Raw genomic sequence first — 25,742 nt, forward strand, 5'->3', positions numbered from 1 at the left:
GATTTCGGTTGGATATCTTTAATATAGTTATGTGGCGAGCGATAATTTCATTTTTTTAATAGAAAAATGTACATATGATTTGCACCCTACATTAACTTGTGTGTAGACGTTTTGATTTGCAAGTTGCAACCAATTGTGTAACATAAAGAACTAGTAAATAGTAACTAAGAAAATCATACATTTACAAATAAGGCAATGATACAGAGAAAAAGAAAAAAATCATTGCATTACCAAACCAAGATTTTATAACTTACCAAAATCTTAGAATTTTAATATCCATTCACACCATTAAAAACAAACTGAGTAATTACAAAGTTGATGTTACAAACATAAGAAAATAAATTGCCAACTATACAAGAAGATCTCTCATAATAATGTCACACCACACTCAAGCATATATATATATAAACAAACAAACAATCTCTCCACCAAATTGTCCAACAAAGAAAAGCAACTAAAAACCTCCCATAAAAACTATGACGTCAAAGAAGAAAGAAAGCATCGGCCGACAGAGAATCCCCATGGTTAAGATTAAGAAAGAGAGCCACAGGCAAGTCACGTTCTCAAAACGTAGAGCCGGTCTTTTCAAGAAAGCTAGTGAGCTTTGCACGTTGTGTGGCGCAGAGATTGCGATCATCGTGTTTTCTCCTGCTAAAAAGCCTTTCTCTTTCGGCCATCCGAGTGTCGAATCCGTACTGGACCGTTACATGTCCCGAAACAATATGTCAATGGCTCAGACGCGAAACCCTGCGGCAAGCTGCGAGCTGAATATGCGGTTGACGCAGATTTTGAGCGAGGTAGAGGAAGAGAAGAAGAAGGGTCAAGCTATGGAAGAAATGAGAAGAGAAAACGCGAGACGGGCCATGATCAATTGGTGGGAAGGTCCAGTGGAGGAGATGAATATGGTTCAGTTACAAGAAATGAAATTTGCGTTGGAAGAGTTGAGGAAGACGGTTTTGCTAGAGACAAATAAAGAGGATGTGTTTGGTTTCTTGGATAATAAAGTGACGACGGTTCCTTCTTACATGAACATGTCTTCTGGTCTTCCTAATACTTCCAATTTCGCCTATGGAAATGGTTGTTTCTGATTCACGAATGTTATTTTTGGGGTAACAGTAGAGGAAAAATAAATTAAAGAACTTCTAGGCTAGTATCTTGCTAGCTGCTCTTTTTTTTTCTTCTTCAGTTTTTTTTTTGTTTTCTTTGGTAACATAGAGAAATATCTTATATCTTGATTAATGTTATCCGGTTGAACTACTTGAATGATATATTAAATACATGTTGCTATAACGGATAATCAAAATAAATTATCTTGTATTTTTCTCACATCTTTATTTCGTTACATAAATATGGAGATAAACAATATGGCATAAGACAATAACTGCAATTAGATGACAGAGACAACTCTGTGATTAATGGTATGATCACCATTGAGTTTGATAGCTGTAGGGAAAGTTATCCTTCTACGGGAAACTTATCCACTATAATATTCTCTCGTGTCTAAGATGGGAGTTAGATAACTAAAGTTTTAAGAAACGACTTCTTTTATTATAAGGAAAGGGATTACAAAGAGATGATTTTTAGTGTGAACACTCTTATAGGTTTTCTCTCTTTCTCTTGATGAGATCATCTTTTACAAATGCTACTCTACCCTTGTATTTATAATAGAGATGACCGACATATTAGAGAATTCTAGAGTACTCTCTCATCATTATCTTAATCTAGATATTTTCTTCTCTTCTTCATAATTCTAGATTATTCTAATTTAGTCATAATTATCACATGCTTATTTCTTGTCTTTGGCTAAAGAGAGAAATATCCAGCTAAGGAGGGAAATATCCAACAAATCTCCCCCTTCCCGACTTAGCTTGAAGTTAATCACGATGCCGGTGCCTTCACAACAATCTTCAAACTTCTTGATTGGTAACACCTTGGTCATAAAGTCTGACCAGTTTTCGTCTGTGTGTACCTTGTCGAGATGTAGGAGCTTCTTTTCAAGAACTTCTCGGATCCAATGATGTCGAGTATCGATGTGCTTTGAGCGGGAGTGAAAAGTTGAATTCTTTGCTAGGTGAATAATGCTCTGGTTGTCACATAGCAAAATGTATTTGTCTTGCTTTACTCCTAACTCAAGCAAGAAGTTCTTCATCCATAACATCTCCTTGCAGGCTTCGGTTGCTGCGATGTACTCTGCTTCAGTAGTAGACAAGGCAACACACTTCTGTAGTTTTGATTGCCAGGAAACAGCTCCCCCTGCAAAGGTAATTACATACCCTGAAGTTGATTTCCTGGAGTCTTTATCACCGGCCCAGTCTGCATCAGTGTAACCCTTCAGCTCAAGTTTTCCATTACCAAAGCATATGCACCTTTTAGTCGTGCCTTGTAGATAGCGGAGAATCCATTTAACTGCTTTCCAATGCTCCTTTCCTGGATTGGCTAGAAAGCGGCTAACAACTCCTACTGCATGGGCTAAGTCTGGTCTTGTACATACCATAGCATACATTAGACTGCCAACAGCTGATGCATACGGGATACTCTTCATTTCCTCCTTTTCTTTCTCATTTGTTGGACTTTGCTCTGAGCTTAGCTTGAAATGTCCAGCAAGAGGAGTGCGTACTGGTTTTGCCTTGTGCATATTGAATCTCTCCAATACTTTCTCAATATATCCTTCTTGGGATAACCATAACACCTTCTTGGATCTATCACGAGTGATATTCATCCCAAGGATCTTTCTTGCTGGCCCCAAATCTTTCATAGCAAACCATTTGCCAAGATCTTCTTTCAGAGCAGCTATCTTGATGGGATCTTGTCCCACGATCAACATGTCATCAACATAGAGTAAAAGTATGAGAAAGTCCCCGACAACGTACCTCTTTATGAAGACGCAATGGTCATTTGTGGTTTTCTTGAAGTTATGATCCGTCATGAAAGAATCAAACTTCTTGTACCATTGTCTTGGGGCTTGTTTGAGACCATAAAGGCTCTTTTTTAATTTGCATACCATATTTTCTTTTCCTGAGATCTTGAATCCTTCAGGTTGCTCCATGTATATCTCCTCTTCAAGGTCACCATGGAGGAATGCCGTCTTGACATCAAGTTGTTCAATTTCCAAGTCTAGAACAGCTGCTAGACCAAGAACAACTCTGATGGAGGACATTTTCACTACCGGAGAGAAAATCTCGTCAAATTCTATTCCTTTCTTCTGGTTGAATCCTTTCACAACCAACCGCGCTTTGTATCTAGGCTTCAAGCTGCGATCTTCATACTTTATCCGGTATACCCATTTATTCTTTAATGCTCTTCTTCCTTTTGGTAAAACTACCAGCTCATATGTGTTATTCTCATGCAAGGATTGAATTTCATCTTGCATGGCTTTTATCCACTCATCTTTATGAGTGTCAAGCATAGCCTCATCATAGTTTAGAGGCTCCCCCTCTTCCGTCAGGGTCACATATTCATCTAGAGAGTATCTTGTGGATGGTATCATGCCTCTGGCCGATCGTCTTGGCTCAGGCTCTGGAGGGATGTCATGCTCTTCTTCTGGATCTGGTTCTTCTTCTGCTTCATTTTCATCACCATCATGGTCTTCAGTGGTGGTATCTTCTTCAGGGTCACCATTATTCTCAGATCCATCTGCTGAACCTTCATCTGATTGGTCGAGGTGTGCATTTTTGCTAACTCTTAGCTTTGGTTTCTCCGATCTTTGGATGTCTTCGATTGTCTGGTCTTCGAAGAAGATAACATCTCTGCTTCTGACTATCTTTCTATTTAGCGGATCCCAAAGCCGATAGCCGAACTCATCTCTTGATGAACCAAGATAAATGCACTCTTTGGTCTTGGAGTCTAACTTTGCTCGTTCATCTTTAGGAATATGAACGAATGCTCTACACCCAAACACTTTCAAGTGGTTGTAGGAGACCTTTCTTCCCGACCATACTTCCTCCGGAATTTCTCCATCCAATGGAACTGAAGGAGTGAGGTTGATGATATCAACTGCGTTAATTATGGCTTCTCCCCAGAATGACTTCGGTAGTTTTGCATGAGAGAGCATACATCGAACTTTTTCTCCAATTGTTCGGTTCATTCTTTCAGCAATACCATTCAGTTGTGGTGTCTTGGGCGGTGTCTTCTCCATCCTGATTCCATGAAATTTGCAGAATGCCTCGAAGGGACCTCTGTACTCACCACCGTTATCCGATCGAACACACTTGAGTTTTCGACCCGTACTCCGTTCTGCTTGGGCTACAAACTCCTTGAAAGCATTAAGAACTTGATCTTTTGTCTTCAACAGGTGCACCCATACTTTTCTTGAGTGGTCATCTATAAAGGTGACGAAGTATGATGCTCCACCAATGGATTTCTCGGACATGGAGCATACATCGGTGTGCACAAGATCAAGGATGTGCTTTCTTCTCATAGGTGGAGAGGTTCTTTGAAAGGCAACTCTATGTTGCTTTCCAGCTAAGCAATCCGAACATGGTTCAAGAGATGTACCTTTCATTTCAGGAAGAAGTCTCTTGCGAGAAAGTATGTTTAGACCTTTCTCACTCATATGGCCAAGTCTTCGGTGCCATATTTCCATGTCTTCACTAGCGACATTCACCTCTTCCTTGCTGATCTTAGCTTGTGTTACATATAGCGATCCTTCTTTCTTTCCTCGAGCCATAACCAAACTTTCTTTGGTTAGCTTCCACTTGCCTTTACCAAAGTGACTCTCCAAACCAGCATCATCCAATTTTCCGGTTGATATGAGGTTGAGTCTCATATCTGGGACATGTCTTACGTCCTTGAGAAGTATCTTACATCCTGTATTTGATGTAAGAATGATGTCCCCCTTTCCAACAATCTTGCTTCTTCCTTGATTCCCCATTTGAACATTACCAAAGTCACCACTTCGGTAAGTTGTGAAGAAGCTTCCATGAGGGGTGACGTGAAAGGAAGCACCGGAGTCGATAATCCATGAAGTATCGTTAGATGCAATGTTTAGGAGATTGCACTCTCCAACAACATATACATCTTTATCCTCCTCAGACACAATGGTGGTGGTTTTATCATCATGTCGTTTTGAGGGATTGAATCGGTCTGGCTTGATATTTCCCATTTGTTGATCTTTTTTTGAAGAATCGACACTCTAGCTTCCGATGTCCTGCTTTGCCGCAATAGTAGCAGGTGACTCTAGGACGTGACTTGGATCGTCTTCTAGACTGGTCTTGACCTCGGCTTCTGTTGTGTCCACGCACTTCTTCTCTACCTCGTCTTTCTATGATGTTTGCCTCTGACAAAGAGCTCGAACTTTGTTCTCTCCTTCTAACTTCTTCATTTAGAAGGCTATCACTGACGGTATCCATGGTAAGCTTTCCTTCTGGTGCGGAATTGCTGAGAGTGACAACTAATGTGTCCCAACTTTCTGGAAGTGAACTGAGAAGTAGAAGGGCTTGCATCTCGTCTTCGACCTTCATGTCGACTTTATTTAGTTGATTTACAATTCCCTTGAAATTGTTCAAGTGCTCCATCATGCTTTGACCATCCTTATACTCCAGCTTCACTAACCGTCGGGCAAGGAGAGCCTTGTTTCGAGGTGTTTTCTTTTGAATCATGGATTCTAGCTTTGTCCATAATTCAAAAGCATTTGTGTAGGTAGAGACATGCTCGAAAAGGGATCGATCGATGTACTTACGAATTACAGCGACCGCCTTTCGATTCAAAACTTCCCATGTCTTGTCATCCTTTCCTTCTGGCTTATCCTTCATGATGATGGGCTCGTGCAAATCTTTACAGTAGAGGTGGTCTTCCATCATCGGTTTCCAATATGAGTAGTTATCTGTAGTGAGCTTGAACATGTCACCTTCAACGGTAACGGTCGCCTCCATCTTGATACGTACGAGATACTGATGCTATTAGCGAACCTGGCTCTGATACCAGCTGTAGGGAAAGTTATCCTTCTACGGGAAACTTATCCACTATAATATTCTCTCGTGTCTAAGATGGGAGTTAGATAACTAAAGTTTTAAGAAACAACTTCTTTTATTATAAGGAAAGGGATTACAAAGAGATGATTTTTAGTGTGAACACTCTTATAGGTTTTCTCTCTTTCTCTTGATGAGATCATCTTTTACAAATGCTACTCTACCCTTGTATTTATAATAGAGATGACCGACATATTAGAGAATTCTAGAGTACTCTCTCATCATTATCTTAATCTAGATATTTTCTTCTCTTCTTCATAATTCTAGATTATTCTAATTTAGTCATAATTATCACATGCTTATTTCTTGTCTTTGGCTAAAGAGAGAAATATCCAGCTAAGGAGGGAAATATCCAACAGCTTCCTTAGAGGGTGCAGCATGACGACCATAGAAACTCTTTAATCTGTCAAATACTTCCTCTAGCTCTGATTCTTCTGTTCCGATTGATATCCTCACCCAATTCTCTGCTCCTATAGCCACTCCTAAAAAATTCCAACCACAAATATTGATCATTAAAAATTAAACTTAGTTAATTGAAAACATATGCATCAAGATGATTATAGGATCATATAAAAAAAAGATGATTATGGGAGGCCACGTTTTTCATATATCATTAAAGAGATCAATACCTGGTACAAGGACAAGACTCTCCTCACTGACTAGCTTCGAGCAGAAATCAAAATCATTCTTGATATCGTCGAACATTGATGTGTCAAGCTTTACCTGAAAAAAAAGTCGTTTAAACTAGTTAGTTATATCGACTATAAAATTTTAATCCATATCCATGATAATGGGATAAAATCAAGAATGAGGATCCAAATATAATGCATATCCTAATCCAAGAAAAAGAAAGTACCCATAAGTAAGAACAAGATTCAGGTTTCGTGGGGCAAAGGAGACAAGGAATGTCCTTAAGCCTCTCACATGAAATCTCTACGTTTCGTTTCATGGCTTTATTCTTCTTGTCGAAGAACTCTTTAGGTGTTTTCTCCAATATATCAGGAAGTGCTTCCTAACAAAATCCAAAAGGACACAAACTTACATCATTTATATATACTTTTTAAGAGCTTTATAGCTTTTGCTTTAGTCTCAAAAATAGTGTAGTTGATAGTGAGAGACTACACACCTGAAGAATAAATGAAGCTTGTGGAACTAAATCAAGACAATCCTCTATTGCTTGAACTACCTGGTGTCAACAAAAGACCCATATGTTAAAAAAACCAAAGACAGTGATAAAAAGAAAAAACAAAACAAAACAAAACAAAAAACAAAATACCCAAAATATTGACTAGACTATTCTTAATGAATGAGCACAAATGTATAGTCAAATATTTTGACTAGACTATTCTTATACTGTATGTCGCACATCAACTCCTAATATTGGATATTGAATTTTCCCCTCTAAAATAAATCTAATAAAAGAAGTTGACTAACCCCTGTATGTTTAAGAATGCCATTAGGATCGTTCATTGCGATCCAGCCGATTCTCCAGCCCGGTACAACCCATCCTTTGGATATGGATCCGAGCGTGATCACCGGAGCTATCGATGCAAAAATCCCCATGGGAACAAAGGGTCTGTCTCCAAATACAACTTGATCATATACTTCATCAGATATCACCATTATACCGAGTTTCCTAGCTATCTCAGCAACCTAAAGATTGATCAGTTCAAAGAAACAAAAATGTTAGTTCGTTCACTAATAAAATAATCTTTACATAACTTATACATGTCACACATCTATCAAGACTATAGTATATGAAAGAAAAAAAAGTATACCTTATTAAGATGGTCGTAGGTGTAGACGTTTCCACATGGATTGTTGGGGTTGATGAGAACCATTGCGACAGTATTCTCATTTGCTGCAGCCTCGAGTCCGTTTAGATCGATCTCGAAATCTCTTTCCGGGAGGAGATCGTAATTGCGAATCTTGATGCCGCTATAAACAGCACGAGCATCGTAATGAGGATAGCCTGGTCTTGGAAGCAAAATGTTGGCTGCTGGATTTCCCGCAAGACAATCCATTAAGATCTCTATCGCTTGGTTGCATCCGCCGGTGATATACACATCCTCTGGCCTTAGCTTGTTCGGGAGACCTCCATTTATATGATCTACCACCGCTCTTGAGGAAAAAAAGTAAAGTGTGCAAAGAATTAATAAACCATATAATCTAAAAACCTATATAATCTAATCAATATATAGAAACTATATAAACTATTTTTAAAAAGTCATCTTAAAATCTTGTTCTTTTATATATTATCCAAGAAAAAAAAACTTAATTGGTCTTTAGTTTTGGGCAAAGAAAATGAAAATTTCAAATATAAACCTTCTAGCCTTGTAAATCCCGGGGCTCGGTGCATAAGAGTTGGCCATGCCGGATCGGACGGCTGCAGCTACAGCTTCCTCGGCTTCGGGGCAAGTTTTGAAGCTGTGAGTGACGGAGGGTAAGATGGTTTTTCCATTGTTGAAGTCGCAGTTTTGAAACATCCCAAAGATGAGTTTTCTCAACGTTACCGCAGCTGCATCACTCGTCGCACCGTTTCCTTTGAACCGCCAAATGCTTTCGATAGCGTTGCAGTTGTCATTGCCGTTGCTCGCCATCGATATCTCTGTTTTGCGTTTAGACTATTCTTTTAGTTATGATAGTATACAAGTCTACGTGTTGTGGATACATATCATTACAATGGAGGCCTTTATAAAGGATCATACGAAGAATAAAATATTAAGAATTTTATTTTTTTTTGACGACAACTATTAAGAATTTTCTAAACTAAAATTCAAACACGAGTCCTTTCCTTATGTTATATTATAATATTTATTACTAACATTTTTCTTGGTACGTAATGTTTTATTTCTAACGTGCTCATTCCCTTATTTTAAAATTTATATGCACGGGCCGTCCCTTATTGACTCACTGGCACATACGTTTGACCAAATAATACACGTACTAGAAATTAACTCGCGAATAATATTTTAATAATTAATTTCAAAATTTTAATTAATAAATTTTATCAATATATATAAATATGCCTATAGTTATATCACACAATATTTTCACATTCACCGAATAAAAATTTAATTTATTATTAACTGATAAATTTTATCATATTTTTAAATAATAATAATAAATAGTATAAATTAAGCAAAATAAATTATTTTTAATAATTAAGTTTTATAATCGGTTGACAAATTATAAAAATTAAATTTATTTTCTTTTGTATGACCGTGAAAATCCGATTGAAATCACGAATAGAAAATAGCAATATTATAAACGATATGTTAAGGTAAGAGAGTAAAACGAGAGTTAGAAAACCGATTGAAAACAGACGAAAACACAGAGTCGAGATATGATCTCTTTCCTTAACTCAATAAATCGCTGGTAATATGTGACCGTATGGTGCGATTTTTGAATCCCAGGATACAACCGTGATGAGACTATTACGCAACACCCGTAATAGAATCTGCGAACTGAAATTATACTACGTTATAGCTCTCGAGACACTTACGATATTAAGACGAGAGGGATTTTCTGGAAAGAATTATTTGCTGTGTGTTTGGTGTATTCGAGAATTCGATTATATAGAATGAGAGAAAAGGGCATCTATTTATACTGGAAGGTTCAGCTTGATCCGCAAAGAATAAGCTTTGGCAAAAAAGAATATTCACTAGCTATTCTCCTTTTTCCGCAAATAAAAGGATTCGGAAATCCTTTCAATATGCAAAAATATTTCGCAGGAACTAAGAAGCCCACGACCCACGCCCAACTATATAGAGTCCAAGAGTCCAAGAGTCCTAAGAACCAACTAAAAAATGCAACAAGCAACGAGCAACGAGCCCGAGCCCGGCACCGGCGACGGCGGCACGCGTAGGTGTTTTTGCATAATGCCCTTTTACTTCCACAATGTTGTTGACCCTTATTGTGAAAAGGCCATATATATACAAGAGATTTTTCTCCTTGGTGAGCAATGTGAGACAAATACACTTCCACTAAACTTCCACTTTTAGTTATAGCCAATAGGAACATTTCATTTCCATAGGCTCAAACCCAAATCTTAAATGAATTTATAAGGCCCATTTGCTTATTAAACTTCATTTCTTATTCACACACAAACTCAATATTACAAGTCCAAATGCTTATTAATATTGGGTTCTAACATCTTTAACTATATATAAAAATAGTATAATATTTGTAAAACTTAGGTTTGATATATAACAAATAAAAATATAATAAAATATATTTAATTTTAAAAAATAAACTATAAAATTTAATAGATTAATTATATACTACTTATTTTAAAAACTAATATTCAGAATCACAAAATTTATTTTTGGATATTAAAATATTAGAATCATAAATGACATATCGAAATAACCCATCTATTTAACTTATTTGCACTTTATCAAAATATACTTCAAAAAACAATTCTAATATGTATTCTTTAATGATTCATACTCCATCACAATTTTTTTTTTATTTTAAAATAAAATAAAATTTCTCATGTCAAATTTTTAGTAAAAATAATTTTGTCTATAATCAAGTAATATAGTAAATTATACTAATAAATATTTTACCATTTTTAATATCATAATTTTTAATCTTGAATTTTTACATTATTCATCTGAAATAAATAACATAAAAATTATTATATTTTTAAATTTAGAAATGAAATTGTAAATATATTCTAATAAATGAGAAACAAAAACTTTTCATATTATTTTAAATAGATTTGAAAAACAATTCTATATATTTTCCTATTTTAGTTATTCTTTATTATTTTTAATGTCATTTCATATAATACTCAAATAATAATATAGAGATTAATATTATATGTATTAATATTAAATCATTTATTTAGACTAAAATATGAATTAATAGACGTAAGTAATTAACTATGTGTGAACTTTTGATCTGTCTATCAGACGAACCGGACTATTCACCATCGATTCTAACCAGTTTACTATATATATTTATTAGACTAAATAAACATATTCCGAAATAATAATCTTATTCATTTAATAAAATCAAGTCTTGCAATTAAATTCATTTATTGTTCTTAGAAATAAAAAAATGAAACAAATTACAAAGAAGTCTTTAAAATAAATATTGAAATCGAATAAAACAAAAAAAAAATCATCCCAAAAAGCACACCACTTCAGACTACTCCTCCTCATAGCCATCGAGGTCGTAATCCTCATACTCACCTGAAAAATAGAGATTCGAGAGGGGTGAATAATTTGGAAAAATTACTTAGTGAGAAAATAAATCCACACTCCCAGAACTTTATCCATTTATTTTCAATATATCAAGCCTAAAACTAAATAAGTAACAAACAGTGCTCTACAAGCACACAAGCAATTTCAAGCTCACTGGATCATCATGCTTAAGACATGGCAAACTCTCATCATGTTCAAGACATGGAAAACTCTCATCATGTTCAAGACATGGCAAACTCTTAGGTCACACAGACAATGAGTTGTTCGCCACAACCACCTAGCGATGTGGATCATCTTTTCTTCCAGGCATGAACTCCAACAAACAATAACCGAACCTAGTGTCTCTGCACTAATCGATCACCTCTTTCCTAGCTACTTTACAATCATTATCCAATCATCAAGGTGAACAAACAATTCATGCTGGTGCTTTAACTAATGCTTTTCTTATTCAATTCACTTCTCATGATCTCCCTAAATGCATCAAATCAGCTACCTGAATAGATTTAAACTCAACACACCAAAAAAAAACAAATAAGGTCCTAAGAATCTAGACCTACTCCTCACATTGGCCAATTTGCAGATCTGGATTAAGAAGACTAAGAATTAAAAGAATCAAGCAGACGACTAGAAGGAAGAGGCTCTCTGCGGCTCCTCCTCGGCTCGGGATCGACGCACAAATGCTCTAGGAGGCTCGGGGAAGCTTCTGACGGCGGCAGTGAGGAGATCAGCGGTAGACCCCCGATTCGATCTATGACTAGAACAAATCCAGAGTGCCAGATTATGATAACGGCGACATTCCGGCCAAAAAGCTGTTTTTATCGACCAAAGTTGGTTTCTCTCGGCCATTCTCTTCATTCCTCGATAAAAATCTTGTTTCGCTCGGCAAACATGCTCTTCCAGCCGAAACCGGATTTTTCCATGATCCGTCCTGACTCAGCATTTCTCCTGCGGCCGCCCGTCCGCTTTATCTTAAGAACCGGGTTGTTACATTCCCCCCCCCACCTTATAGGAATTCGTCCTCAAATTCTAGACGTACGATCAATCTCATCCTCCTTGATGATAAAGTCTCTCCATAATGTTTGGCGGTCCTACGACCCCTCACCACTGTCTTGAAATTACCATGTCTTCTCGCTTGTTTCACAACTTGGCCGTTCCCTCGACCCTTCACAAAGCTTGGTGATCCTCCTGATCCCTTGCTGCAGTTTCGACGTTTCTGTTCTTTCTCATTTATCTCACAAGCTTGGTGATCTCCCTGATCCCTTGCTTTCTCGTCGTCATACTTTTTACTTAGATACATCTTTTCCGACTCAGATATATCTATGTGCCCTGGCATGCTTTCTGATCTTAGTATGCCCACCAATCCCATGATCAAAGCTTCCAATGCTTCATCATGTCACTCCACACTGCAATTCGTCGTTGACCATAACTACTTCATCCTTTGATCCGTTAAAGAACTCTCAGGTCCATCCCACTTGATCTGGTCGATCTTTGTCTTGATCTTTTCTTCATCTGAGGCCTCTCTTCCTCGGTAAAGACTACTCTTAGTCTTGTCTTTACGCTATTTCTTATCATTAGTCCGTTTTTCCCACTCTCTCAAAGTTGTCACGTTCCATTGTGACTTCACATTCTCTTTCTTTTCACCTTCTTCTCCTATGGTGATGTATCGAACCATCCTTTTCCCAAGGATGTTCTTTCAGCATCGCACTCGACTTCATCTTTTCCCCAAGCCCTTCGGCTTCTGTCTCTTTTCCTTGATTTGTTTCCATCGGAGGCTCTTTCTCCTTGGCAAACACTACTTCCTAGTTCTACCTTCACACAGTTCTTCGCTACTAGTCCAGTTTCCTTGTGGACTCCCTTTCATGACTTTAGTCACGGTCCATCGTGACCTTGTGTCGTCATTACCATTACCCTATTCTTCAATTTCTTACTCCCTTAGCAAGAATATGAACCATCATTCTCCAAATGTGATTCATTAAACTTCCTTCCACGTCATCATTCCTTTGGTACGCCCTTTTAGCTTTGAATGCCTTCTTGTCTTCTTTTTCCGTTGATCTTCCTGATCTCCTGTCTTTCTTAACTCCGGGTAAATCAATTCCTTTTGATTTACATTCAACCTTACTAAAATCGTATGCGGTTCACCATTTTCTTCTGGTGCTCGCATATCCATCTTTCTGATCAACTACTGTTCTCCACTCTAGCTGATCTTTCTGATCTCATGCCCATCACCATGTCCTTCTGGAGATTGCACGACCCAATTCTTAACTCCTGTCATTCTTCGCACCGCTAGCTGATCTACCACTATTCAGGTCTGGCGGATCTTCCCCGATCTACCACTCTTCAAATCTAGCGGATCTTCCCTGTTCTACCACTGTTCCTTTAACTTTGCGTGACATCAACTGTCTTTTGGCCAGATTTCCTATCTGACATTCTCCACACTTTCTTGATGTCTTCACAGGACACCCAATTACCGGCTCTGATCGGTTTCTTGGGTTCGGTTAAGGTATCTGGTTTTAAGACAACCTTCCTAAAACACTCTACCTTCCATAATCCTAAGGTTTAAGGGAATTCTTTTCGAGAAACCTATGGATTCCTACACCTTTCACAATCCCAAGGCTTACGGAAACCCCATCCAAAACCTATGGATTCTCATTTTTTGCTATAGACCAGTGTGCTTCTACGCTGTTTCCTCGTTTTTTGCTCTTTCTGTGATTTAGGCCTAGATTAGGTGGTAGCTAGAGTACTTACACTACGAACTCCCACCAGAGAACTTCTATTCATGGAGATTCTTTCTGACAGGATATACTAGCTCATTTTATTTGGACTTAATCTTGACTTAACTTTCTCATTAAAGCATTAGATCAGGGAAACGAATCATACATTCAGGACTCCTTTATCCTTTTACCACTCTTTGTTGATCTTGAATGGCTAGTTCATCTTTAGCTAGTTCCCCACCGAACCTAACCTCTTTCAAACCACATGCATTCCTGTTTTTCATTGTCCTATATGTAGATATGTGCAAAAACGTCGGAGAGAAAGAGGATCAACGCGGTTTTCAGTCACTAAAGACAGAGACTCGCGATTTCATTGGAATGATTCAACAAAAGGAGAAAACTTAGTATGCTTTGGAAAACTTCAAAATCTTGATACATTTTCGTCCTTTAGACTCTCTCTCTATAAAAGGTGTTTTCTCTTTCTAAAAAAAAAAAAAACCAAAAAAGAGAAGAAAAGAAAAAAAAATAAGAAATAAAAGGAAATAAAAACCTTAGAGAGTCTAAAAGGATCGAATTTTATACTTGAGGCAAGCTAGAGTTCGATTATATGGAGTTTTGGAGATCATCCATCTGATTCCTAAAAAAGATCTAAGTCTGGGGGAGTAGCTGTTTACAACAATGGAGGAAGATTATGCCACATCATTTGGCAAAGGAGAAGTGACTGAAAAGGTCCTTCTCTCTCTTGCGGTTTTGCATAATATCTTGCATCCTCCAGTTCTTCAGGTAACCCGAAACACTTTAACTCCACCACTTAAATAACCCTTGATTACCAAACGCCGTCTACCCTGAATTATGTCTTTAATGAGAATTCACTATGCACTTAATGAATGTAAAGAGCTGGTTTAGTGGAAGTTAGATCTAAGTGTGTAGATTTTTGCATGATGGATCAACAGACTAGTTAGGTTTGTATTTTGGTGAGAATTTTCTAGACTAGATCCAGATAGATGTTTTACGATAGGTTATGGTTTAGAAGGACGGTCACTGAGATATAGTTTAGTTCCTGCGGGTTTTTAAAGATTCTTTCCTAGCTTGATCTATGTTTTGTTTGAGGACAAACAAAGGTTTAAGTCTGGGGGAGTTGATAACACCGGATTTTGACCATTTTTATGGATCGTTTTAATATCTTATGCAGGTGTTTAACTCTGTTTTCAATGGTTTTTAAGTGATTTATATGTTGTAGAGTTTTAAAAGACTTTTCAGGAAACTTGGCCTAAAGATGTGCAATTTGGAACAAATGAGCAATTTTGGATAAATGCAGACCGTTAGAAGGATGGTACTCGATGGAGACTTTCTCACCGTCTGATCATCCCCAAAATTTGAGACAACATAGAGGAGACAACCAGCTTTTTAATGAAAATGGTTTGGAGATAATCCAACGGTTAGATCTTCAGATATTCCCGATGCACTAAAGACAGAAAATGTAGTCTCGAAGGAGAGCATAGGCCGCGACCGCGGCCATACCATGATTCCCCGCGGTCAGGACCACCGCGACCGCGGCCAGACAACGTTGACGTCCAAAAGTGACCTAATTCAAGCCCAAGTCCAGCCCACTACTCATTCTTCAAACCCTAGACGTTTCCAACGATTTAGAAGGCTATATATACTCGTTTTAGGTCATTCTAATGACCAAGTCGTGGAGAGAGAGCAGAGAAGAGCCGCATACCTCGGAGTTGCCGTCTTCGGGAGAAGAAGGAGTCGCCAAAGGAGCCACCATCGATCTCCATCTTCATCCTCGTTCTTCGTTCTTTACCTTTCTCTTACTTAATTTTCAGCAAAGTACAATACTTCTGTGATGTTTTTATACACTATGATTGAGTAATTCCCTTGTTGGGTTTTAAGGGATTTTTTAAATGGATTCATGGATTGATTTCTGGTTTGTTAGATTAGGGTTTATCTTTAGAGTTCTTCGTCTAAATTTGCGTTTCGTTTATGTGGCTTGGATCGATCATCTAGCTACTGCGATTAGGTTGATTTACTCACCAAAAGTGTTGTTGAATCGATTAACCATATTTAGATGAACAAATTCTCTTAGACGGCGTGAGTCGATCTAAAACGTTTTGTGAAATTATCAAACTGATTTGTCTTGACACTTAGAGAACCGAATGGGAGTTTAGTAAATCTGAGTGAATTGATTTGTGATTAATACTACGTGAGTATGTTAGTCTGGGTTTGATTTCAGAAACATATCTTTAGAAAACTCTAAGTTTAATTCTCTTGTTAACTAGTCTATGATTTCCCGGCGAATTCCCTAACGCCCAACACCTTCTCGTATTGATTTGATCTTATTGTTTACTTATTTTTAAATTTATTATTTGCTATTTTCGTCGCTGTTCACAACCCCCAAACAAACCCCCATATTTTCATCTTAGCTCAGTTCTCATCTCAAGTAAACTCGTACTGCAGTTACTTGGTCTTCAGTGGATCGACCCCTAAGTACTACAACGTACATCTGTGCGCTTGCAGAAAACTAGGGTTAAAACCTGAGCACATCAAGTTTTTGGCGCCGTTGCCGGGGACTTTTAACGTTGCCTACGAGTTTCAGGTCAGAATCGAGTATAAGGTACATTCTCTTTTTTATTTTTGAAAAAATAAAAAAATAAAACAAGAATATATTTATTATTTTATATAATATCTATGTATATACATATATAAATTAATATTAAAAAACGAAAATATATATATATATATAAATCTATATATATATAACTAAAAATATATATATATATATTTATTATTTTATAAAAAAAATATATATATATTAACATAAAAAGAAATTTGAAAAATTATAATATATCTATATATAAACTAAAAAAACGAAAAACGAAAAAAATATATATATGATATAAAATATATATAAATTAATTAATTAATTAATTCTTTAAAAAACAAAAACCACATCCACACAAAAATTAGAAATGGGCGATAACAATAGACACTTGCAAGGTTTAGATAGGCATAGAGATAACCACCACGTCCAGAAAAACGTTGATGAGCACGTTAAGTTCCAAAACGCTCTTCGCTTAACTCTAGGAGATTATAACACTCCGTATGCTTTCTATGAGAACCGTTCTCCTATTAGTTTACAACCCATCAACGTAGACTATGAGATTAGTCTGAAACTCATAAAATTGGTCAAGCAGAACCAGTTCCATGGCGATGCATCAGAGAACCCTATGGACCATCTTGAAGATTTTGAAGAAATTTGCAGCACCAAACAATCAATCGGAGTTCCTGCATATTACATAAAGTGCAAGTCGTTTCCATTTTCTCTTTGTGATAAGGCGCATGCATGGTTTAAGTCTTTGTCTCGTAGTTCACTCGGATCATGGGACGAATGCAAGGCTGCCTTCCTTAACCATTTCTACACCACCTCTAGATCAAACTTCCTTAGAGACAAGATTTATAGGTTCCAACAAAAAGGAGACGAACCTTTTCATGAAGCTTGGGATCGTTATAAAGGCTACATTAGGGAATGTCCTCATCATGGTTTTACAGAGACATGCATTTTGAATACCTTCTACGAAGGTCTTGAATGGACGTCTAAGGCACCTCTAAATGTAGCAAGCGATGGAAACTTCATGACAAGGACTGTGGAAGAAGCTTACATCTTGATTGATAATCTTGCTACAAGCAGCAGAAACAATTGTGCTGATCAAGGAAGAACATCACGTTCTACTTCCCATTATCATAAGGAGATTGAAGAACTTAAAGCGATGGTGAAATTGTTTCTCAAAAACCAGCAGCGTTCGGTTAATGTCTGCGAATCAGTTAATGCAGCTCAGATTAATCATCAACTTGGAGCACAAGATCACACCCATATGAATCTCCAATCTGCTCCAAAATCACCCCCAACCTCTCAAGACGCCAAGTTCGAGCTTATGGTGGAACCACTTCTTATGAAGCTGCAAAGATTAGCAGACGATGTGGATATAAGAATGGACTGCTTATACACTGACCTTAATGATGAATTTGAAGCTATTTCCACTCATGTTGATAGCATGAACGTGCAGCTATCGCAAATCATAGATAGTTCAAAAAGCACCGAAGCTATGGAGAGACAAATTGCTGAGGTACATGAAGAAATCGCCCAAGACATCCGCAACCTTGAGCTTAAGTTAGACAACATGAATGATCTTGGGTACAAGTTAGACATCATGAATGATCACCTCAACAAGAACAATGAGGAGTCATTTCAGAAGTTCACTAACCTCTCAAATCATGTCAAGATGCTCGAGAAACAAATCGGACAAATTGGAGAAAGTGTGAAGAGACAAGATGGTCACCTTCCAGGAAAAACCGTAGATAATCCAATGTGGCATTGCAATGTCATAAACACTGATGGTGAGAGAGAAGTCACGCCTATTCCTAGCAATCAGGACACTGAAGTTGAATCTCCAGCATGTCCTGAAGAGTATGATGCAATAGGAAAAGTTCCACACCAAAGGAAGCTTCATAAGATAAACGATTCGGTGAAGTTTGTCTTCCCCTCCATAATTGAAGGTATGGAATTTTCTGACTCTCTATGTGACACATGAGCAAATGTGAATGTGATGCCTAAAGCAATTGCAAACGAGCTGGGGATGTGTGACATCAAACCTCCTCACGGTTCTGTTAAGTTTGGAGACAATTCAAGCACGATTCCGTATGGTTTCGTAACAGATTTGATGGTGCAAGTAGGAGGGTGTCTTGTCCCTGTTGATTTTCACATTCTTGAGATGGAAAATAACTCTCCCAGGGCATTAATATTTGGAAGTTCATTCCTTGCAACAGTGGGGGCAGTTGTTGATTATCCCAACAGAAGAGTTTGTTTTTCTAAAGTAAAAAAGAGAATCTTCTATCCTGCAGTCTGTAGTGGTGGAAGCTCGTATTGTATAATCATCTACAAGGAAGAGAAGTTGATTCTAGACCCTGGAGATAACAAGGAAAGGTGCCAACACGTTTCTATACAAGCCCCTTTAGTCGAGCCTAAGGGAGTTGTTGAGTCGAGAAAATCAAAGCACAAAGCAAGGAAGTCTAAGCGAAAATCAAAGAAATCTAAGGGCAAAGCTACCTCACCTAGTGCAAGCTCGACATCGACCTCTCAAGACCCTATTGGAGACGTGGAGAAAGATGGTAATGCTAAAGCAATCACCCTAGAGACACGTCCAGCCCCGCCTCCAAAAGCAAAACCTTCTGAGCTTCTTTGGTTTATGCATATTGCGAATTACCTAGCAGCAGAGGTCGAACCGCCACGATTCTTCGGCTACAACAAAAAGAAATTCTTGCGTGATATAAGAAGGTACTTTTGGGATGAACCATATCTTTATAAGCAGTGTGCAGATAACTTGTTTCGCAGGTGCATCTCCGAAGAAGAAGTTCCAGAAATCCTTTTTCATTGTCACGGATCTAACTATGCTGAACACTTTGCTACTGATAAGACTGTAGCGAAGGTTTTACAAGCCAGTTATTGGTGGCCTACCATGTTCAAGGACGCCCATAAATTCATAGCTAAGTGTGATGCTTGCCAAAGACAAGGGAACATCAGCAAGCAACATGAGATGCCACAAAACTTCATTCAAGAAGTCGAAGTTTTTGATGTTTGGGGAATCGACTTTTTGGGTCCTTTTCCTTCGTCTTTTGGAAACAAGTACAGCCTTGTTGCTTTTGACTACGTGTCTAAGTGGGTAGAAGCCATAGCCAACCCCACAAATGACGCAAAAGTAGTAATGAAGATGTTCAAGTCGATCATATTTCCAAGATTTGGTGTTCCGCGACTCGCCATCAGTGATGGTGGTTCTCAATTCATCAACAAAGTGTTTGAGAATCTCTTGAAGAAAAATGGAGTGAAACATAAGGTAGCTACACCTTATCACCCACAAACGAATGGCCAAGTGGAGGTATCAAACAGAGAACTCAAAAGAATTATGGAAAAGACAATAGGACCAACAAGAAAAGATTGGTCAGCATATAGAACTGAGTTCAAAACCCCATTGGGCGCTACACCTTTTCATCTTGTTTATGGTAAGGCTTGTCATCTTCCATGGGAGTTAGAGCTCAGGGCAGAATGGGCCATAAGAAAGTTGAATTACGACATCCAGATAGCAGGTGCAAAACGTTTGATTCAGCCAAATGAGTTAGACGAGATTCGCCATAACGCCTATGAGAATTCTAAGATCTATAAGGAGAAGACGAAGGAGGTTTATGACAGGAAAATAGTTCATAAGACGTTCTCACCTAATGACCAGGTTCTACTTTATAACTCACGGTTAAAATTATTTCCTGGGAAGCTTAGATCACGATGGTCTGGACCTTTCAAAATCAAAGAAGTTTTACCCTATGGTGCTGTGGTTCTATGGAACCGACAAGGAGGCGATTTCACTGTCAATGGTAAACGTCTTAAGCCATATCTTGCAGATATTCAAGAAGAAAAGGAGGATCCAATCTCCTTAGCAGATGCGCCTAATGCCTAAAAGACGACCAAGTCAAGCTAACGACTTAAAACAAGCGCTTAGTGGGAGGTAACCCACTCGGTATTTTACTTATTTCCCTTTGATCTTTATTTTCTATTTTCTTGCATTGTTTTTTGTTTCATTTAATTTAAGGTTTTTACAAAAAAGAACGAATAAAAGACGAGCAGAAATCATAAACCAGAAAACAACAATCATTCCGGCCCTGTTGAAACTTCGACCTGTGCTACCATCATTCCAACTGCGACTCATTCTTCCGGAAAGGTAAGTACATCTAAACACTTCAATTTTCTACTTCCTTATCCATCCTTTCTTAGATTTCATCACACTGAGGACAATGTGAAATAAGTCTGGGGGAGGATGTTCATCCGTTACTAACGAAATTTGATTTGTTTTGAGTTTGTTTTGGATATAAAAAATTATTCAAAAAGTTTTCAAAAATTTTTCAAAACGTTTTCAAACCAGGAAAATAAAAACAATACTATGATGATTTAGACCAGTGTGCTTCTACGCTGTTTCCTCGTTTTTTGCTCTTTCTGTGATTTAGGCCTAGATTAGGCGGTAGCTAGAGTACTTACACTACGAACTCCCACCAGAGGACTTCTATTCATGGAGATTCTTTCTGACAGGATATACTAGCTCATTTTATTTGGACTTAATTTTGACTTAACTTTCTCATTAAAGCATTAGATCAGGGAAACGAATCATACATTCAAGACTCCTTTATCCTTTTACCACTCTTTGTTGATCTTGAATGGCTAGTTTATCTTTAGCTAGTTCCCCACCGAACCAAACCTCTTTTAAACCACATGCATTCCTGTTTTTCATTGTCCTATATGTAGATATGTGCAAAAACGTCAGAGAGAAAGAGGATCAACGCGGTTTTCAGTCACTAAAGACAGAGACTCGCGATTTCATTGGAATGATTCAACAAAAGGAGAAAACTTAGTTTTCTTTGGAAAACTTCAAAATCTTGATACATTTTCGTCCTTTAGACTCTCTCTCTATAAAAGGTGTTTTCTCTTTCTAAAAAAAAAACCAAAAAAGAGAAGAAAAGAAAAAAAAAAAAGAAATAAAAGGAAATAAAAACCTTAGAGAGTCTAAAATGATCGAATTTTATACTTGAGGCAAGCTAGAGTTCGATTATATGGAGTTTTGGAGATCATCCATCTGATTCCTAAAAAAGATCTAAGTCTGGGGGAGTAGCTGTTTACAACAATGGAGGAAGATTATGCCACATCATTTGGCAAAGGAGAAGTGACTGAAAAGGTCCTTCTCTCTCTTGCGGTTTTGCATAATATCTTGCATCCTCCAGTTCTTTAGGTAACCCGAAACACTTTAACTCCACCACTTAAATAACCCTTGATTACCAAACGCCGTCTACCCTGAATTATGTCTTTAATGAGAATTCACTATGCACTTAATGAATGTAAAGAGCTGGTTTAGTGGAAGTTAGATCTAAGTGTGTAGATTTTTGCCTGATGGATCAACGGTCTAGTTAGGTTTGTATTTTGGTGAGAATTTTCTAGACTAGATCCAGATAGATGTTTTACGATAGGTTATGGTTTAGAAGGACGGTCACTGAGATATAGTTTAGTTCCTGCGGGTTTTAAAGATTCTTTCCTAGCTTGATCTATGTTTTGTTTGAGGACAAACAAAGGTTTAAGTCTGGGGGAGTTGATAACACCGGATTTTGACTATTTTTATGGATCGTTTTAATATCTTATGCAGGTGTTTAACTCTGTTTTCAATGGTTTTTAAGTGATTTCTATGTTGTAGAGTTTTAAAAGACTTTTTAGGAAACTTGGCCTAAAGATGTGCAATTTGGAACAAATGAGCAATTTTGGATAAATGCAGACCGTTAGAAGGATGGTACTCGATGGAAACTTTCTCACCGTCTGATAATCCCCAAAATTTGAGACAACATAGAGGAGACAACCAGCTTTCTAATGCAATTGGTTTGGAGACAATCCAACTGTTAGATCTTCAGATATTTCCAATGCACTAAAGACAGAAAATGTAGTCTTTAAGGAGAGCATAGGCCGCGACCGCGGCCATAGCATGATTCTCCGCGGTCAGGACCACCGCGACCGCGGCCAGACAACGTTGACGTCCAAAAGTGACCTAATTCAAGCCCAAGTCCAGCCCACTACTCATTCTTCAAACCCTAGACGTTTCCAACGATTTAGAAGTCTATATATACTCGTTTTAGGTCATTCTAATGACCAAGTCGTGGAGAGAGAGCAGAGAAGAGCCGCATACCACAGAGTTGCCGTCTTCGGGAGAAGAAGGAGTCGCCGAAGGAGCCACCATCGATCTCCATCTTCATCCTCGTTCTTCGTTCTTTACCTTTCTCTTACTTAATTTTCAGCAAAGTAAAATACTTCTGTGATGTTTTTATACACTATGATTGAGTAATTCCCTTGTTGGGTTTTAAGGGATTTTTCAAAGGGATTCATGGATTGATTTCTGGTTTGTTAGATTAGGGTTTATCTTTAGAGTTTTTCGTCTAAATTTGCGTTTCGTTTATGTGGCTTGGATCGATCATCTAGCTACTGCGATTAGGTTGATTTACTCACCGAAAGTGTTGTTGAATCGATTAACCATATTTAGATGAACAAATTCTCTTAGACGGCGTGAGTCGATCGAAAGCGTTTTGTGAAATTATCAAACTGATTTGTCTTGACACTTAGAGAACCGAATGGGAGTTTAGTAAATCTGAGTGAATTGATTTGTGATTAATACTACGTGAGTAGGTTAGTCTGGGTTTGATTTCAGGAACACATCTTTAGAAAACTCTAAGTTTAATTCTCTTGTTAGCTAGTCTATGATTTCCCGGCGAATTCCCTAACGCCCAACACCTTCTCGTATTGATTTGATCTTATTGTTTACTTATTTTTAAATTTATTATTTGCTATTTTCGTCACTGTTCACAACCCCCAAACAAACCCCTATATTTTCATCTTAGCTTAGTTCTCATCTCAAGTAAACTCGTACTGCAGTTACTTGGTCTTCAGTGGATCGACCTCTAAGTACTACAACGTACATCTGTGCGCTTGCAGAAAACTAGGGTTAAAACCTGAGCACATCATTCACTTGTCTTTCCGTCCTACCACGTGCGGTCTTAGCTCCCGAAGCTTTACACACAATTTTACAGTTGCACACGGTCTTAGTCATACCGACTTCACGTGTGTCTTTCTCACACACAAATGCATATGGTCTTAGTCCTACCGACCTCACATACAACTTTCACACAAAATTGCGTATGGTCTTAGTCCTACTGACTTCATATACGACTTTCACACCCAACAGCTACATATCGACATATGTAACAAAGATTCAATCACTTCCGGTCTAATATTGTACTCCTTATAATATTATAACCCTATTATAATACCTAACTACCAGATTCACCCAAACAAACATGCAAAACTTGCAATAACTCAATCACGCAAGAGAGAGTTAGCACCCATACGTACCTGGCACGGGATGATGAGGGCATAGAAGCACAAGCTCCACCTACCAGCCGTGAGACAAGGGCCAAGAACAAGATCCGGAACTAGAGTCTTGAGAGAGGTGTTTTATCAAGCTATTGAAGCCTTACTTAGCATCCACGAGCAAGAAGACTCTTTGTACCCAAGCTTTAAGGCCACAGTCCAAGAAAGAAGCCTGGAGGAGCCTAATAAAGAAGAAGCTTACCTGATACAAGACAGCCCAACAACTGAATTGCCACTTCTCCGACCCAACAAAGAAGTGTCCTTGTTCAACATCAGCATCATACCAACTTAAGATCATCTCAGCCGTCCAACCCACCAAGGTAAGAGAATGAATACGTTTATTTACTTGCCTAATATGGATTTTCTGTCTTTGGTTTGTTTTACGGGTTCTATTCATAGTTTTAAGCTTTAAAAGTATTTCTTAATATCTTTTAGTTATTGCACGAGTCTGTATTGTTTTCTTAGAGTCCCAGAAGTTGTGTCCTTATTATGTTATTTGCTTCAAGTCCCCAAGAAGGACAAAGCTGCATTGGACTCTCTTATAAAGTCCCTTATAAGCAGCCGTGTATCTTTTACCCTACCATCAATAAAATAACGCAGTTCTTCAAGCTTTTGTCTTGCCTTTGAATTCTCTGAATTCGTTTGAGAGTTGGTGTTTGATCCTTCTCTTGAGAGTTGGTGTTTGATCCATCGCTCGCCGGTCTTATCAGAGTTGAGTCCATAGAGCTTTGTGGCGACCCTCGTTCCACCGTGTGCATCATCATTCGCTTCATTCCTTGACTCAATCAGAGAGAGTTACACAACCAACTGATCGAGTTCCATCCTCTTTTCATATCAAACCCATTCCTTATTCTTGTTGAGAGAGTTACACAACCAGCAACAAGGATCCATCCCCATCTATAGGCCCGTGCCTATATCATCTGGTATCAGAGCCGAAAGGTTCCAAAACCAGGTTTTAGCTTTTCATACCTTTCGGTTAAATCTCCTTTGCATCTTTGCTTTCTTGTCGTACACTCATTCAAAAAAAAAGAAGAGTTCTATTCGGTTGCATACATCGCATATCATCTTGAGCATTCATCTATATATCTAAAATCATTCTCCTTAGCATCATTCATAGCATCGACTAGTTACGGCTCATTGTTAGAACGAAAATTTTATCAAAAGCCCTAGCTAGCCAGAAAAGGAAAGTTTTCATAATCACGCACAAAAAAAAAAAGAGTTTACATTTCTTTAACATTGCACCGTCGTTTTATTGCATTAAAAGAAAAGGAAAGAACCAAAAACAACACTTAGTCGTATTTTTATTTCTCTTTTGCACTTGATCTTTGTTTGCTCTTGAACGTAGAAACCAATCATGGGAGACAATGCCGCACCCCTACCAGATGTCATGCAGCAACTACTTGACGGTATGAGGACTCTGAGCGACCGTCTTAACTTGATGGAACAACGGTTGCCACCACCAGCCCAACCCAACAACAATGGGAACCAACCGAGGCAACAACATGACCACGATGGAGAAGAGACAGATGATGACATGCCTAGTCTCGAAGATGAACTCCCACCTGACCCAAATCACCGGCGTGGCAGACGGGATAATCATGGCCAAGGCCAGCATCAGCGCCGTGAGAGAGGGAGGAGCCGAGAGAGAGATAGAGAAGACGAGAGATATGGGGGCAAAGATCTTAAACTTACACCACCTACCTTTGCTGGAAAGGTCAACCCCGAGGCTTACCTGGATTGGGAAAGAAGAATGGATCATATCTTTGATTACTAGCAATATTCCGAAGCCAAGAAGGTGTCTCTAGCCGTCGCACAACTGACCGACAATTCTCTCACATGGTGGGACCGA

At 38.1% G+C, this 25,742-nt stretch overlaps 2 protein-coding genes and 1 non-coding gene across 4 annotated transcripts; 1 reads left to right on the plus strand and 2 right to left on the minus strand.

Annotated features, from left to right (window-relative positions):
- Window positions 1–299: 299 nt before the first annotated feature.
- Window positions 300–1,250, plus strand: LOC18022137 (agamous-like MADS-box protein AGL61). The gene has a single exon (XM_006404986.2). It carries the CDS (start codon window positions 477–479, stop codon window positions 1,086–1,088), a length of 612 nt encoding a protein of 203 aa, XP_006405049.1. The 5' UTR covers window positions 300–476; the 3' UTR covers window positions 1,089–1,250.
- A 68-nt stretch (window positions 1,251–1,318) lies between these two features.
- Window positions 1,319–8,625, minus strand: LOC18021835 (probable aminotransferase TAT3). 2 transcript variants are annotated; one of them, XM_024158134.1, is made up of 8 exons: window positions 8,292–8,625; window positions 7,745–8,087; window positions 7,401–7,619; window positions 7,093–7,152; window positions 6,823–6,978; window positions 6,596–6,689; window positions 6,328–6,448; window positions 1,319–1,445 (listed from the first exon to the last, which is right to left on the minus strand). In XM_024158134.1, the coding sequence occupies exons 1-8, from the start codon at window positions 8,564–8,566 to the stop codon at window positions 1,388–1,390; spliced, it is 1,326 nt and encodes a 441-aa protein (XP_024013902.1). In that variant the 5' UTR covers window positions 8,567–8,625; the 3' UTR covers window positions 1,319–1,387. The 2 variants fall into 2 exon arrangements, with proteins under 2 accessions (XP_024013902.1, XP_006405051.1); XM_006404988.2 differs by lacking the exon at window positions 1,319–1,445 and having other exon boundaries at window positions 6,006–6,448.
- An 8,708-nt stretch (window positions 8,626–17,333) lies between these two features.
- On the minus strand, window positions 17,334–17,440 carry LOC112088296. The gene has a single exon (XR_002900459.1). It is a non-coding gene; the product is annotated as a small nucleolar RNA R71 (small nucleolar RNA).
- Window positions 17,441–25,742: the final 8,302 nt, after the last annotated feature.

Source organism: Eutrema salsugineum, unplaced genomic scaffold, assembly GCF_000478725.1.
Source record: "Eutrema salsugineum unplaced genomic scaffold, Eutsalg1_0 scaffold_15, whole genome shotgun sequence".
Classification (NCBI taxonomy): domain Eukaryota; kingdom Viridiplantae; phylum Streptophyta; class Magnoliopsida; order Brassicales; family Brassicaceae; genus Eutrema; species Eutrema salsugineum.

What these genes read in the sequence shown, in the direction of transcription:
- LOC18022137 (XM_006404986.2), top strand. Translation starts at nt 477, where the DNA reads ATGACGTCAAAGAAGAAAGAAAGCATCGGCCGACAGAGAATCCCCATG.
- LOC18021835 (XM_024158134.1), bottom strand. Translation starts at nt 8,566, where the DNA reads ATGGCGAGCAACGGCAATGACAACTGCAACGCTATCGAAAGCATTTGG. An exon ending in GGGATTTACAAGGCTAGAAG is followed by an intron (nt 8,088 to 8,291) that starts GTTTATATTTGA and finishes TTTTTCCTCAAG; the next exon opens with AGCGGTGGTAGATCATATAA. An exon ending in GCATTCTTAAACATACAGGG is followed by an intron (nt 7,153 to 7,400) that starts GTTAGTCAACTT and finishes TGTTGACACCAG; the next exon opens with GTAGTTCAAGCAATAGAGGA.